General features: G+C 34.9%; 1 protein-coding gene across 1 annotated transcript in view; it reads left to right on the top strand.

Moving 5' to 3' along the window:
* The window catches only part of LOC132552860 (BTB/POZ domain-containing protein 16-like), a 53426-nt gene that overhangs the window by 24290 nt on the left and 12001 nt on the right, over positions 1 to 17135 (top strand). The window contains exons 11-16 of the mRNA XM_060217050.1: positions 1228 to 1297; positions 2478 to 2540; positions 3273 to 3340; positions 4058 to 4177; positions 5998 to 6089; positions 14416 to 14498. Coding sequence (XP_060073033.1) covers positions 1228 to 1297; positions 2478 to 2540; positions 3273 to 3340; positions 4058 to 4177; positions 5998 to 6089; positions 14416 to 14498 — 496 coding nt within the window. The remainder of the gene's footprint in view (positions 1 to 1227; positions 1298 to 2477; positions 2541 to 3272; positions 3341 to 4057; positions 4178 to 5997; positions 6090 to 14415; positions 14499 to 17135) is intronic.

A 17135-nucleotide genomic window follows, 5' to 3' on the forward strand; every position in this document is an offset into this window, starting at 1 on the left:
TATTGTGTATATAGAGTATGAAGTCAGGTGCAAGTCTGTATTGGATGGGTACATGGTGTTTATGTAGTATGTAGTCAGGGTATTAGCTATAGCTTCATATCTCAGGTGCAAGTCTGTATTGGATGGATACATGGTGTTTATGGAGTATGTAGTCAAGGTGTTGGTTGAGCTTCCTACCTCAGGTGCAAATCTGAAATGGATGGGTATATGGTGTTTGTAGAGTATGTAGTATGTAGTCAGGGAATTAGCTATAGATTCCTACCTCAGGTGCAAATCTGTAATGGATGGGTATATTGTGTATATGTAGTATGTAGTTAGGGTGTTGGCTATAGCTTCCTACCTCAGGTGCAAGTCTGTTATGGCTAGGTATATGATATATATATAGAGTATATATGTAGTTGAAGTGTTAACTATGGTGTCTTATCTCAGGAGGGAGTCTTTTATGGATTTTAACTGGAACCAGGATTGACTTACAGTAAAGAAGGTTTTTCCTTTTTGAACTTAGGGTAGATTTCTGCTTAAAAAAATGCTTCTTCATGAAGGATTCAAAGATTTTTAATCAATGAGTATTTGAATATTTACCATTATAAACAGAACATTGAGGGGTTGAAATGTTGTGGAAGCTGCATTTGCCAACCCTACAGATCTTTGTAAGGAACATTGGTCAAACTGCTGCCAAGTTAGAAAAAAGTACTTGCAAAAAAACCTATTCCTTGTAAAGGACTATATGAATTATGACCATATTTCAGTTTAAAACACGTAAATTTTTATGTGAGCAATACAGCTTCTTTGAACCTTTTGTTTGTGGAAAATATGTAATGAAAATGTTTTGTATTTTGTTTAATTAACTTTATGACCTCGCAGATAGTAAGTGGATCACATTAAATGAGATTTCAATAAGATCGCTGATGAACAAAATACTATGACAAATGAAATGCATGCTTGATTTTTGTTTACTTTAATAAACTAAAATTTTCTGCTGAATTTCAACTAGATTGTAATAGTTGTCTCCCTTTGTATATATTACCAAGCAAATCCTGCTTTGTCAGCAGTTTATACTTTCTACCATTATGATTACCTGTGAATAGCTATACATTTTGTGTCAAATCAAAACATATTTCGTAGACAGTTTAATGCCTTTTTTTCACTCTATTTTCTTGCAAAGAGTTAAATATCCTTAAATGCACATCAGTGTTACCAAGAGATTTTCCTTTTTTTATATTTTAGGTGTGCTAAGATGATGTTGAAGACTATCAGCTACAGAACAGTCTGTCAATACCATAAGGCTGCGTCAAAGGTATAATGACGGCAAACTTAATTAAGTGAAAAAAACAATAGAGCCTATCCTAAGTCTCTGAACGCTATGAAGTGTAGCATTACCTGTCATCAGCAGCTTTAATAGTCAGTGTAAATCAAGAGCCAAGCAGGATATTAAATCATTTTTGATATAGCTACTGAGTTTGAGAATTTCCTCCAGGTATACCGTTCCTTCAGATTTTTATTTTTAGATGCTTCATTTCATCAAAATGTCACGATAGATATTGTTTTGTAATCATGTAGGATCAATTTTACATAGATTGTGCTGATTAGTGAAACTTTTTGTACAAATAATGTTTTGTTTTGTCTGGAAATTGAAATTAAATGGAAAAAAAATTGTTTACTCTGGACAAACAGCATATTATTGTTACAAATAGATTAGCATTACTAACTGACACACATGTACCTTTTAGTATACTGTCCAACATTTTTTACAAGAGGTATTATGGTATAGATTTTTCCATCCATCATAACTTTTCATTTGTCTGGAGTTAAGTGAAAAAGACAGAGATATATTAATATTTCAACATAGTTTCTGAGGCTTAGTTTTGAATGCAGGCATTCTCACTCTTTGAAATTTGAAGTATTTTAATTACTCTCATGTATGCTCATTCAGATGACATTATACCTTAAAATGTATTTTGCATTAGGTTAAAAAATTGTGAAATCAACGGTATAAATGTACATTACAGCAGATAAATACTGTATTTGATCTGCAATAACCACATGGGCTAATATGTAAAATCTAATTCACACTAGAAGTATGGGTGAATTCAGTGGATGAGCTTATTACCAGACAAGGGCTTATTGCTGAATAAACATGGTGATAGATTTCCAAGAAATATGACATACTTTTAGTTATTTTTAAATATGAAATTTCTAAGCAAGTAATAATACCTTATTTATTCAACAATAGCCCATGCCTGGTAATAAACCCACTGATTTTCAGTACAATCACAAACAAATTATCTGTTCAGACCATTTTTTACAGGATAATTTTGCTACAGTATTTTCTTTTATGCCCATGAGTACAATGTACAACATATGCATTTCTAATGTTGCATTTAAATAAACATGCCCATAATGATTTGAAGATAAAGACGACTGAGGTAAGTTCTCAATGAGTATCTAACTATAACTTGTGTTTGTTGAATTTTCAGTATCAACAGGAACATGTAGTGTTGGCCTGTGAGAGGTGGATGGAACTTAACCTCATAGCTCAGGTCAGTTGTCTGTTAATTAAATATCAGTGTTGAAGCCTGTTCAACAGGTCATTGTTCAGTTGAACAATTAGTTGAAATTACCAAATAGTCTATAGATATATTTCTGTGGCGTGGAATGTGCTGGCTTTTATTACCTGTCTTTTAGGGATGTGGGAAAGAGAGTTGAAAGCATATAGCGTTGGATGTACATGTATAATGTATATATGTCCTGTCGTATCACATTACCTTATACACATCATACTCTATTTCAAATCATTGTCATATCTTCAGAGCCTCTCAACAGATGATTTAGTTCATATCTACCTCATAGTATTGTAAAATCATATTCCACATCTTTCTTATTATGGTAGTCCTTGGTCAAAGTTAAAAAAGTTAAAGGTCACATGATCGACACCTTTTAATAGAAATACTTACAATATGCATAAGAGCAAGGGCATGCATGTCTTGCAGACATGGTGTGGTTTTTGTCTTAGGTTTGTATTTATTCAACATGAAAAGTTCATCATGCTTGGAATGTTATTGTCATTGTTCATGCAGGTCCTTTGCTTTTCAAGTTAACTTTCACATTGTATTTCATATGAAGAAGTAAAAGGGGAAAATAAAGGGTCTTTCCAACCTTGAGAAATTATTACAACTTGATCAAGTGAGTTGATCGAAATATTTCATGATTTAATTGATTAATTTGATTCAATATTTGATTAACAGTCCTGATTTGTTGTGTATTTTATATAGCTATCCACACAGATCCAACTGAGAGAGGTACCAATGGAAGTTCTACAGAAAATCCTTAAATCAAATAGGTAAGTTAGAGTTAGAGTTGTTAAAGTATGTATATTGTGATAAGCCCATGCCTGGTAATAAGCCCACTCAAATCTAATGCAATTCTGTAGAAATACCAACATATCTTCTGTCATAGTCCTGTATAAGCCAACCAAATCTATTTCAGTTCTTCAGAAACAGATACCCTTTTATTGTTCTTTAATAAACCCACCCAGATCTATTGCAGTTCTGTAGAAATCCTAATAGGTGTTCTTTCAGAAGTCCATTCCCAGTAATAAGCCCACTTCTTACTAAGTTGGATGTTTTGTGCTGGGATTATTGTAGAATAACTAATATTAGAAGTAGCATGTGGTGTAGTATAATCATAGCCAATTTTATCATTCTTCAAAAGCCAATGATTGAACTGACAGATTTGTTTAAAGTTTTAGAGAATGTTTGATATTTAGATTTAGTAATATCCCCTACTTTTATATTGTTGCTACAGGCTATTTCAGTAAATCATCTGTTGCAGCTCAAGACTCTATAGTTTGTTTAATATATTTCATAAGTTGCTTAGCAGTATTATGCAGGAAATCAAATCACGGATAGAAATGATGTAAGTTGGAGACCTGTAGTCAAGTAGATGTTTTACTGGAATAACCATCATTTAGAAAATTTGAAAAGATGTCTTTCGCAGATTATAAAACATTTTAACCTTTATATAGTTTTTTTATATAGAGACCAACTTTTCTCTGCAGGTTGTTTGTCTACAACGAATATAGTGTATACAAGACCTTAGCCTACTGGCTGTTCCTTCAACTGAACCAACACATCCAGTTGATGCCCTCACATAGTACAGTTCTCACATTCTTCAACAGGTCAGTTTCAAATATTGCAGACAGGTTAATTTTTGTGTACAAAATTTGATTGATATGCTGCACAATCCACAATTCTTTGTGATGGAGATCTTTTCTGAGATAGTTTGATTTGAAGTTTTCATTTCATTGATGAGTCAAACAATCTGAAAATCTATATTGCAATATATACTCATCTATAATTAACTATAACAGCATCATTATTTAGTGCTCTCTAAGATAGCATCAACTTCTTAAGTGTAAGTACAAAATGTAGGTTGAAAATGATCCAGTTGGCAACTATTCTGTGCAAAATTGTCAGAGGAAACCTTGCTGAAAAATGAAGTCACCAGTTGTAAATTTTGTAGTCTTTCAAAGAGAACTCTTAAAATTTCTTACAATTGGAACTGTGAACCATAAAGGAAATATAAAATGTCTCATTGTAATTTAGCATTGTAGTGGGTTACTATTTCATTTTCATTTTTAATGATTAAAAATAACAGCAGTTGTCTCCCTTCATACATGCTCTGTTTAATCTTAATGTCTGACTTAATCAAGTATGATATCATATTTAAAAAAAAAATATGTGTGTGTCTATGATTATTATGTACAGGTAAACATGTCAATGGAACCTATATACTAGTATATATCAGTGACACCTACATACAGGTATACATGTCAGTGATACCTATATACAGGTATACATGTCAATGACATCTACATACAGGTATACATGTCAATGACATCTACATACAGGTATACATGTCAATGATACATGCATACAGGTATACATGTCAATGACATCTACATACAGGTATACATGTCAATGAAACATGCATACAGGTATACATGTCAATGACATCTACATACAGGTATACATGTCAATGATACATGCATACAGGTATACATGTCAATGACATCTACATACAGGTATACATGTCAATGATACCTATATACAGGTATACATGTCAATGATACATGCATACAGGTATACATGTCAATGACATCTACATACAGGTATACATGTCAATGATACCTATATATAGGTATACATGTCAATGACATCTACATACAGGTATACATGTCAATGACATCTATATACAGGTATACATGTCAATGATACTTATATACAGGTATACATGTCAATGATGCATACATACAGGTATACATGTCAGTGACATTTACATACAGGTTCACATGCCAATGATACCTACTTACAGATATACATGTCAATTAAACAAACATACAGGTAAACAAGTCATGATACCTACATACAGGTATACAATTGTACATGTCAATGAAACATATATACAGATACATATCAATTGTCAATGATACCAACATACAGGAACAATGATACTTATTTACAAGTACATTTGCCAATGGCACCTATATATAGACACATTTCAATGATAGTTGGATTTCTTACATCATTGATTTTTTTTGTTCTAATCTTGAAGGGCAAACAGATATGTAATTTTATGAGAGTCTCAGAACATCATTGTTTACTCTTGCTAACCAAAGCACTCATGCAAACGTTATTGATTTCCTACAAACTTCAAAATTTATTGACAGTATTCTAGACTCAAACAAAATTGCTGGTCCTGTAGTCAACTGTATGACCCTGTCTGGTATCCATACTGGCAGTTCTTCCTGTATAAAAGGCAAAAGTGTATATGCACCATGTACATATTGTTTTTAATCATATTTCTGGAATGGGTCTGTTCACATGTACTCTTTTCTTCATACAAACTAGACATCTGAATTAACCCTCGCTGACTCTTGAAGATATAATAATAACTTCTGTCAGATCTGATCCCACATTTTCAATTTCTTATTGACAGTTTACCTAAATCTGCCAGTTTCTTGGACAATGATGATGGTCAGATTTATGCTCCGTTGTTTGCGGCGGTCAGGCTGCATGGAATTGTAGACAGTAAGTAGACCAAATTTTTTTTTGTCTCAAGCTCTCCAACCCTTACTGCTCTATTTATTGTGATTTAAGTGTCCAAAGTAGCTTTGAAAATATTATTTCTTGATTGGTGGGTATACAAAGATACAAAGCAGAATAATTCTAGTTATTTATTAGACACATAAACAAACAATTTCTAGGTGTTTTATTTATCACACTGACAAACAAATAAAACTTAGGTGAGTTATTTATCAGTAACACATAAACCAGTAATATCTAGAGGTTTTATTTATCAAACACAGATAAACAAATGTAACTAGGTGAGTTATTTACCCGTCACATATAAACCAATAATATCTGGTTGTTTTATTTATCACACACAGACAAACCAATGATATCTAGGTGAGTTATTTACCAGCCACAAATAAACCAATGATATCTAAAGGAATTCCTTTTTCAAACAAAGATAAACAAATTTTATCTTGGTGATTTAATTATAACACAGATACAACAATATCATCTAGAGTATAATTTAAACTTCTATCCACCGTCTGTTGAGCAATAAAAGTAGTTTGCATGTATATGTGCCTGTTATATCTCTAATAGAACAGTGAAAAGGTAATTCTTGTCAATTGTCATGACAGGAATCAAACCCAAGTCTCCTGTGTGATAATCCATTGTGCTACCAACTAAACCAAACAAGTATGCTCCATCAGCTGAGTGACAGAGACTATATTTAACACTATGTACAAACCACACCAATAGCTCCGTTTAAATATCTCTTGGTTGGTGTCCATGTGTACTGTTATGAGAACTAGTGCTGTTGTCATCAGGTTACTGTGAACCCAGTGTTAGGGTGCATTGCATCACATTGTCCAGGATACGGGAGACTCGTTACAAATCTAATTCTCCTGGTACATCCATGTTTGTAGATAGTTTTGTGTCTCCTTCTAATGCTGAAACTAGATTTTCTTAATGGCCATTAAGCCTAGTCTAGAATGTGTTCAAATCTTATTGAGTGCATATGTTGTATCTGTTCTGAAGAAATCAATCACATTAGGGTTTGTATAAGAAATGTACACATCCAAAAATCCAAATATTTTTCTGTTTTTATCAGAATTATATTCAAAATTTAAAAACAGAAAAGCTGCAAAATACTAATTTCATCATTATCTTTACAACAGATTTTTTTTGTCTTTGAAAACACATAGACAAAGTTTGTAGATAATTTAGCTGAATTGACTGGTTTGGATAAAGTTTCAGTAACCCATTTACATCTCAGTCTTGTGCCTTTGCTTCCTAATCCAATATCATCAGAAGTGGCTGCGATAGCTCACTCAGTTACATCATTACATCTATGTAACATCTGGTGAAAATGCGACATGCTTAGAGTGACTCTCTCTACTTATGGTAATACCCTGTCTCAAAATGACCCTGGCTGTTAATGAGGCAATAAATACAATAAACAAACCAAGTCATCAATCCAACATCTCTATCCCTGAACAGGTTTTAGTGAGCTTTATTCAAGGATCAAGTATGAGAAGGGAATGGAAGAGTTTAAGGTCAATTTAAATGTTCTTTTATATTAGAAAGGCATTAAATGATTCATCTAAGATCAGACATAAAAAGATAAAAGTAGAGAAGTATTTATTGCATGTGAGTGCATGAACAAAATGTTCTTTTCCTTAAATTGTTTCAATCCTATTTGATATAAATATCTAGTGACATCATCCACCTCCATACTCTCAAACTTACTCTCCCTGTCGAATTGCCTTCAGTTGTCTGTTATATCAAGAAACTGTCAACATCATGGTTACCACACCATAAGAATGATGCGACTTATATTCTGGTGTGGCTAATATATGGACCAAACAAAAAAAAAATTGATAGAAATTTGCTTTGTGGCCGATATGCTGGTGCGACATATAACCTTAAAAATATGGTACATGTATGATATGAGGGCGGTTGCTGAATGGAACACCCATCATCTACCGGCCATCCGCTACAAGGACTAATAGTCTGCGCCTGTCTCGACATGTTCTTGCCGGTGTAGGAATACTATTAAATCCTGAAAGAGTGTCGCTAGTAACTTGCAAAAGCTATCGACACTTCAACATCCTTTGCAAGCAGTTTTTCATGAAATGTACAACCGCAAGAAACCACATACCGGATCGGCCGGGTTACCAAGGACCGCGCTGCTCGACAACTTCCATCGACAGTGAAAAGTAGACAAGGAAGATACAGGAATTTGACCTTAGTGGAATGTCAGGACACTTCTTGACCGTGAAGTAGCAAACAGACCAGAGAGACGCACCGCACTCGTGGCGATGGAACTCGCAAAGTATGACATAGACATTGCAGCCTTATGTGAAACAAGAATCTCAGAGTCTGGCAGTCTAAATGACATGGACTATACATTCTTCTGGAGTGGTAGACCAAATGGAGAGAAAAGAGAAGCCGGAGTTGGTTTTGCAATGAGGAGAAACATTGCATCAATGATGATTGAGACACCACTACCAATCAGTGACAGGATAATGTCGATGCGACTCCCTTTGACGAAGAACAACTCGGCGACATTCATCAGTGTGTACGCACCAACTTTGACCAATCCTGATGACAAGAAAGAGGAATTCTACAACCTACTAGCAGAAACTCTTCGGCGTGTTCCCCGTACCGACAAACTCATAATGATGGGAGATTTCAATGCTAGAATAGGGAGCGACTACAACAAGTGGCCATCGGTATTAGGAAAGTATGGAATTGGTAAATGCAACTCAAATGGAGAACTCCTTCTTGCTATGTGTTCAGAATTTGAATTGACAGTAACCAATACCATGTTCAAGCAGAAAGATGAACGAAAGACTACTTGGATGCATCCTCGCTCTAAACACTGGCACCTGATTGACTTCATCATAACAAGACAGAGAGATAAGACAGACTTCTGTAATACTAGAGTAATGCGTGGAGCCAACTGCTGGACTGATCATCAGATGACAAGATCAAAAGTGACATTCCATCTACGTCAGAAACACATCAAACAAGGAGCAAAGAAGCCATCCAAGCTCAACACCGCAAAGCTGAGATCTATAAAGGAAAGAGAGATTCTAGCAAAAGATATGAACGATGCTTTAGACAGATTTGAGATAGAGGAAGGACATTCCATAGATCAAGAATGGACAGCTCTACAACAAGTGGTCTACAACACAGCAAAGGAATCTCTAGGCAAGCCCGGCAGAAAACACCAGGACTGGTTTGATCCCGGTGACCAAAAGCTACAGCAACTTATAAGAAAGAGAGACCAAGCCAACCAGAAAGTGCTACAGTCCAGGAGCACACGGTCAACAGTTGCAGCTTACAAAGATGCCTGCAGGCAACTCCAACAACATACTAGATCTCTGAAGACAGCCTGGTGGGACAGTAAAGCACAAGAGCTACAGACAGCTGCAGACAGGAATGACATGAAGGCTTTCTACAATGGGCTCAAGGAAGTTTGGGGACCCCAGAAAAAAGGACCTGTACAACTGAAGTCAGCGGACGGGCTGGAAACAATCTCAGACAACAAAGAAGTTCTGGCTAGATGGAGTGAACACTTCCAGAAGCTCTTAAATGTTCCCGGAGAGATTCAGACTGAAGCCCTTGACAACATACAGCAGCGGACCACCAAACACTACCTTGATGAGACTCCATCCATGAACGAGGTGACAAAAGCTATTGCTGGATTGAAAGATGGCAGAGCCCCCGGTGAAGATGGAATACCCGCGGAAGTATGGAAACATGGAGGTACCAAATTAGTGGACAGGCTGCACCAGCTGATATGCAGTGCATGGGATGAAGGTACAGTTCCACAAGCCTGGAAGGATGCAAGTATTGTAACCATCTACAAGAAAGGAGACAGGTCAGATTGCGGAAACTATCGAGGAATCTCTCTGTTGTCCATTGCTGGCAAAGTCTTCGCTAGGATCCTTCTGAACAGACTCTCCAAGCATGTCACTCCAGAAATAGTTCCCGAGTCACAGTGTGGTTTCAGGCCCAATAGGAGCACCATCGACATGATCTTCAGCCTCCGACAGTTACAAGAAAAGTGTATCGAGCAGGACCAGCCACTGTACGTTGTATTTGTAGACTTCACTAAAGCCTTTGATACAGTTGGAAGAACAGGTCTGTGGCAGCTGCTGAGGAAGTATGGATGCCCTGATAAGTTCACATCCATGATTGAGTCGCTGCACACAGGGATGAAGGCCAAAGTCAGCGATGGAGTGGAAACATCCGATGCTTTTGAAGTTACAAATGGAGTCAAACAAGGCTGTGTACTAGCACCTACTCTCTTCTCCATATTCCTATCAGCGATGCTGGATGAAGCTTTCAGAGACTTGACAGATGGTGTCTACATCCAGTCAAGGCAAGATGCAGACCTCTTTAAGGTCACACACTTCAAGGCAAGAACCAAGAGCATCCAGGTACTGATAAGGGAGCTACTCTTCGCAGATGACAGTGCCCTACTTGCCCACTCACCACAGGAAATTCAACGCATAGTAAATGCCTTCTCGGAAGCATCAAAGAAATTTGGACTAAAGATAAACATCAAGAAAACTGAAGTGCTATACCAACCAGACTCTTCAAAGTCCCAGGAGGTGGATATACTGGTCGATGGTATCAAACTAAATTCTGTCCCAGAGTTCACCTATCTTGGTAGCACAGCAGCGAAAGATGGGCGTATTGATGCCGAAATACAGAGAAGAATTGCTAAGGCCAGTTCATCTTTTGGCAGATTACATCAGAGACTCTGGAACAACCATCATGCTTCATTGAAGGTGAAAGGAAAGATATACAGAGCCATTGTCATATCCACTCTCTTGTATGGAGCCGAGTCGTGGACGGTATACAGAAGCCATGTGAAGAAGCTTCATGCTTTTATGATGCGGCACCTTAGAACCATCATAAAAGTAACCTGGAAAGACAAAGTTACCAACAAGGAAATACTTGAAAGAACTGGATTAACACCCATGGAAGACATGCTGATCAGAAAGAACCTTCGATGGACAGGGCACATCATGAGGATGCCGCAAGACCGACTTCCAAAACAGATCCTGTTCTCACAGCTTCCAGTTGGTAGTAGGAAGAGAGGCAGACCCCGACTACGGTTTAAAGATACAGTCAAAAGAAATTTGAAACGGAGGAACATCAACTTGAATTCCTGGCCAGAGTTGTGTAATGACAGAAGCATATGGAGATCAGCGGTTGGATAGAACAGAGGAACAGACTTTGTCGCATTGCGACCGTCAGCATAGTAGTAGTAGTAGTAGTATGATATGAACTTTCAATGGTGTAATGTGGGAACAAAAACTTATTTTGCATGCATGTAATGATATTGAGTTTCAATGCATTGATTTTTTTTTTGCTTTTTTTTTTCTATGATGTTTATTCCCAGCCACTGCACCAATGTCACTTTTTGATAAAAAATATCATTTTCAAAAGATTTGGTTGATTATAAGTTACAAAATCTGTTATAAAAGATGACCTTTCCAGCCTTGAACACAACCTGCTCTTAAAGAGAGATTTCCACCCCTGTACAAAATTTGCAATCAACGAGCAACCTCCAAGTCATTTGCAAAAAATATGCTCTCCAAGAGAATTTTTCCAGTGAATGTACAAAATCTGCTTTCAAAGAGCAAATGTCTAGTCTTGTATAAAATCTATTGGCAAGGAGAAATCATCAAGTCATCTTCAAAATTTGCTGTCAAAGTTAATATTTCTAGACTTGTACAAAGTCTGTTGTCAAGGAGAAATCTTCCAGTCTTTTACAAAGTCTGCTGTCAAAGTTAATCTTTATAGACTTGTACAAAGTCTGTTGTCAAGGAGAAATCTTCAAGCCTTGTACAAAGTCTCCTATCAAAGAGAATCATAACAGACTTGCATGAAATCAGCAATGAAAGAAAAACCTTTCAGTCTTGTACAAAATCTGCTGTCAAAGAAAAACATTCCAATGTTTTAAAAAATGTACTGTCAAAGAAAATGATGCATAAATGTGCTGTCAAGAACTCCTCCTTTGTTGTCTGCTGTCATAGAATATCTTTCTGATCCTATGCAAATTTTCTGTTAAGTCAAAGAGAGCTTGTCTTTTTGAAAAAAAATCTTCTCAGTCTTTTTTTCAAGTAGTGCACACAAACTGCTGTCAAAGAGAACTTTTCTGGTTTCCTTGAATCTGCTATGAAGTAAAATTTGCTCTCAAACATGACCTTTTCTCCATTTTCTTACTGGAGCTGCTGCCACTGGTTGAACCTTTCCATGTCTAAATTGGATTAAGTTTTTGGAACCCCTATTTTTTAGATTTAAACATTCAAATATTTTTATACATCTATATTTTATGTATATATGTATGTACAAAAATATTGTTTAAATCTAAAAAATAGGGGTTCCAATAACTGAATCTAATTTAGACATGGAAAGGTATATATATATATATATATATATAAATAAGTGTTGGCATTCAAGCAATGTCTTTAATAGGTTTTTTAACATGATTTTGTGCATTGCTGGGAAAGTGGTACCAAACTGTGGCACTGAATTACAATTAAACTTCAAAGTCTGCTATATTACAATACAATAATTATTCTTTGAGTGTCTGATTTAATTAGTTTTATTTCATTTAGATACAGAGTGTAATTGGATAAAAACAAAAACAACAAAATAATAAAAAGAATACCTAAAATGCTATGTAAAGTTCAGAGGCGTCTATAGTTTGAATTTTGGTGGCTGATTTACCAGGGAGATTTGTACACCGAAACATTTATGCATTTATCAGAATGTTTCCATACCTTAGGGAGATTGACCTATGTAAAATCTTGGCATGTCATTTGTCTTTTTATAAATTGCAATATTCTAATGGTAGTAAAAAAAACCCATAAGATTCCCGTATAACCCTGGTTAAGAATGCTTCTTAACCAAATTTGTTTTCAAAGATATTTGCTAAGATATGTGGATTTTTTGTATTTCCTTTGAAGTGAAATTGTAAAAACTTCTGATAGCAACAATATATATGACTTATTGGCTTTAAGTTTTGGGTAATGTTCAACATTAATTGCAACTTAAACTTAAAAATGAAGTAATGTTTCCTTACACAAGCAAATGCCTTGCAGGCTTCAAAGTTTTGAAATCTATAGTTGAATTTCTCATTTATTAAAATCTAGATTAATAAAGTATAAATGATATACTATAATGGAAACACTTGTGTTGAGCCACTTTTGTAGTTGTATCCTCCAATAACGTAAGAGGATAGAAAGTACTTTATCTGTGTGTCCTTGCATCAGTCCATGGGTCTGTGATCACCTTGTAAACAAGAAATCTCATAAACTCATGTGGACAGATGTGGTTCAAATTCACACTATAGCATCATACAACCATGGTCAACACTTTGTTAGATTTGTGGTGGTCATTGTTCAGAGTTAAAGGTCACCTTTGACCACTTCAGATATGAAAGTCTTGCATTTTTGTGTGCCAGATATCGCAAAGTCCTGAACAGATTTGTTCAGATTCATACCATAGCATTACAATACCAAGGTCTACACTTTGTTAGATTTTGATGTTCATTGGTTATAAAGGTAAAAGGTCACAGAAAACTCTTGGTCACTTACAAATAAAGAGCTTGTGTGCCTGTGCAAAATTAGGGACGGGAGTATATTTATGTGATTAAAAAAGTATATAGGATATGTATACCTTCACATCTGAAAAAAAGGGAAGAAAAACTCGAATTGAAGCAATATAGTTTTTGCTATTTCGGCAATTTTGAAAGTGTTTTCTTTATTGACTTTATAATATAGAACTAGACGAATGATTGATTTTTAAAAAGCATTACTCAAGAAAAAATGTATATTATCAATCATTTTCTCAATGTGATGAAACAGGAATGCTTTTCACATTTATTGCCAGTTCCATATCAATTTTGGTGTTTTTTTTATTGAGATGTCGTTTTCAATTTGTGTAGATTGCATTGGCAGTTGTTTAGGTTAGAACGTGCCAGACAGGGTGTATATTTCACATGTTATAGTCTGACAGGCCCTTGGAATCATTGACATTTTGGAATGTCAATTTCGTATGAAATTGATAGACATCTAGACTTAGGTTTAGGTTTGGCCAGCTCATACAAATAAAGAAAAATCAAAATTTGTTATGCACAATTTTGTTTAATTTCTTTCAGGGACATAAAATTGTGATTTCAGAAAAAAAAAAGTCAAAATTTTCTTTAAAGCATATATGTTTAAGAATGTCTCAATTCTAATAATAAGTTTATTTGTGTGCATAGCAGACCATACTCTGATGATGCCATTGTATGAACTGATTTACTCTTTGGCAGCCAACAATATCCAGGACATGCAGTTAATGAACATCTTACCTCAGTCTACGTTGATAGATCTTCTGTCACAACACTACCATGCTGTAAGTAAATGACTCACTGTCTGTAAGCTTTGATACTGATAAACTTATTGTCACTCTGTGTAATCTGTGACACTGATAGAAGTATCACAATACTATCATGCTGTAAATATATGACTCATTGTATGTAACCTTTGATATAATCTACTTATTGCCACTTTGTGTAATATGTTACACTGATAAAAAATAAATGACTCGCTGTCTGTAAGCTTTGACACTGATGAACTTATCACCACCCTCTGTAATCTGTAACACTCAAAGAAGTAACACAACATTTCCATGCTGTACATTACATTACATGTACCAAATTGTAATGGTGTAAATGCAAATCTTTATTTGAAATTTATGACAATGATGTGCAATCATATTGCAAGTAAAGCGATTTTTTCATCATGATCTGCTGGTTTACTGTATTATCATGCTGTAAAAATATCACTCATAGTCATAAGTGGCAGAGATGTGTAGACATTCTGTTGATTTAGCATTCAATGTCGGTAATAAATGGCTTTGATAGATAGGGAAAACACGACAATAAAGTATACGAGTGTTTTGAATCGGATGTCTGTTTATTCGTCTATCTGTACATGGGTGATGTTCAGTATGTAGCTTGCTTGTTCTTACTTAAGATGGGCACAGGAAATACACTAATTTTATGAAGTTTTGAAGATAAAATCACCAAAATCAGAGAATGTAACATACATTTTTTTCCATTAAGTTTATATTGCAATTAGATTATTCTCCTTTTGAAAAATCACAAGAGAAGGGCCTTATTGATTTTTGTACATCTTTTACAGAATCACAAACTGAGGGTCATGGTGAATTTAGTACTCATAGAAAATGCTTAAAAATTGTATTCTCATATAACATGTTGAAGAACTCAATGAATAGTCGAAGTTTTCTTGACATTCATGTTTAGTTGGTGTGTGGGAGATGCAGGTGGAGGAAATCAAATGTTAGTCCAAAATAAACCACAATATAGAACCCTTTTTCCAATGTTTTTTTCCAAATATGCCTGGTTCTATTGGATTTGGTTTTCATTGAAATATTTATGAAACATAATGACTCACTTGTCACGTGATATGTGCATGCCCACGGCTGTTAAAATTGTGTCCATAAACAGTCCTTATTTCCTGCACACATGAGAATTAATGGTGACAAGAATATGCACGTTTGCTTCATCACATGCGACATCTTTTATTTTCGTGCAAACGTTCACAGCATTGATTAAAAAAAAAAAGTCAAGCTAGAAATTTGAAAAAAGCAAACCAGATCATATGCTTGTCATAAGGAATCGTTCTGTTCTTGTTTAATATGATGAATAGAAATCAATGAAAGAAAAGCAGCTTGCTATTTTGAAAAATGCATTATGCTAATTTGCATTTTTTATGAACATTCTTTCTGTTGAAGAAATGTTTTTGTTGAATTATTTCTCATGGTCTTCCATCTTTAAATTGAATTTGTGGTCTTTCATTTCTATAGAGAGTTGATATTTCAGTGCCTTGGGTGAAAAACACTTTGGAGCTGACTTGATAAAGTATTATTAGTCTGCAGCAGTCAGTTTCAAGATTCAAGAATTGAAGATTCGTTAGTGTTTGCATGAGTTTGCGTTTTGAATGTTTGTACAAAACATCGATTGATCAATATTCTGTGTAGAGTTGTTATCAGCAAGTTCAAACGTTCCTTACCTAAAGAATGATTTTTTCCAATGTGCAAAAGGACACATTTATCATGACTAATAATATACATGAAAATTTCAAAGTGGGGAAAAATGTTGGATTTTCTATCAATTACTATACATCCATGCTAATGACTCATCATCCTATCTCGTCTTTAGATTTGTGTCCGTCGACAAAATCATATACCAAGGAACGATAGAACATTGGAATCATTTCCTTGTCTGTGGGAGGTCTTGATATTATTTGACAAAGTAAAGTGTATTCCTTGATATAATCAGGAAATTACTTTGAAATGTGAAATTATTGATTATAAACGTACTAGATGTTTTGTTCAAAAACTTTGTCGCAAATATAACAATGCATATGTTAAGTCTAATTCCTTCAGTGGATTTGATGTAATTGGTGATTCCTATATATGGGCGTATGAATATACACGAGGCTACTACGAATTGGATGCTCGTTATAGTTTAAACCAGATTTTGAATGCAAGAGAAGACATCTTATCAGCTAAGACGTTCAATTAGTCCAACGTGTTCATACTGTTTTGCGTTTGATTGCTTTGTCTTCTTCTTTCCTTCGATTTTTAACAGTTGTTTTCGTTTCAACTTTATGTTGACATTGTCACAGTTTGACGACACTGTTGTTTATATTGTGACTGTCTTATCTACCATTGTTTTTCTATATTCTATTTCGTAGCATAATTATTTCATATTTTTTCTCCAATCATTAAATTTCTTTGGCTTTTCGGTGTCAACTTGTGATGAATTGCCCAATTGCTTCTAATTTATGGTTTGTTTCTTCTTGAAATGAAAATAAAATTACAAATGGGAAATGTTTTGACATTAGACTGACAAATTCTAATAAGATTTAAAGTTCTAGAGATATTGCTGAAGAGGTTAAAATTGAGTTAAAAATGAAGATTTACGAGTTCAACCTGTACGGAGGAGATAAAATGAACGCGAGT

This window comes from Ylistrum balloti, unplaced genomic scaffold, assembly GCF_031769215.1.
Source record: "Ylistrum balloti isolate Yb309-2 unplaced genomic scaffold, AGI_CSIRO_Ybal_v1 Utg370282, whole genome shotgun sequence".
Classification (NCBI taxonomy): domain Eukaryota; kingdom Metazoa; phylum Mollusca; class Bivalvia; order Pectinida; family Pectinidae; genus Ylistrum; species Ylistrum balloti.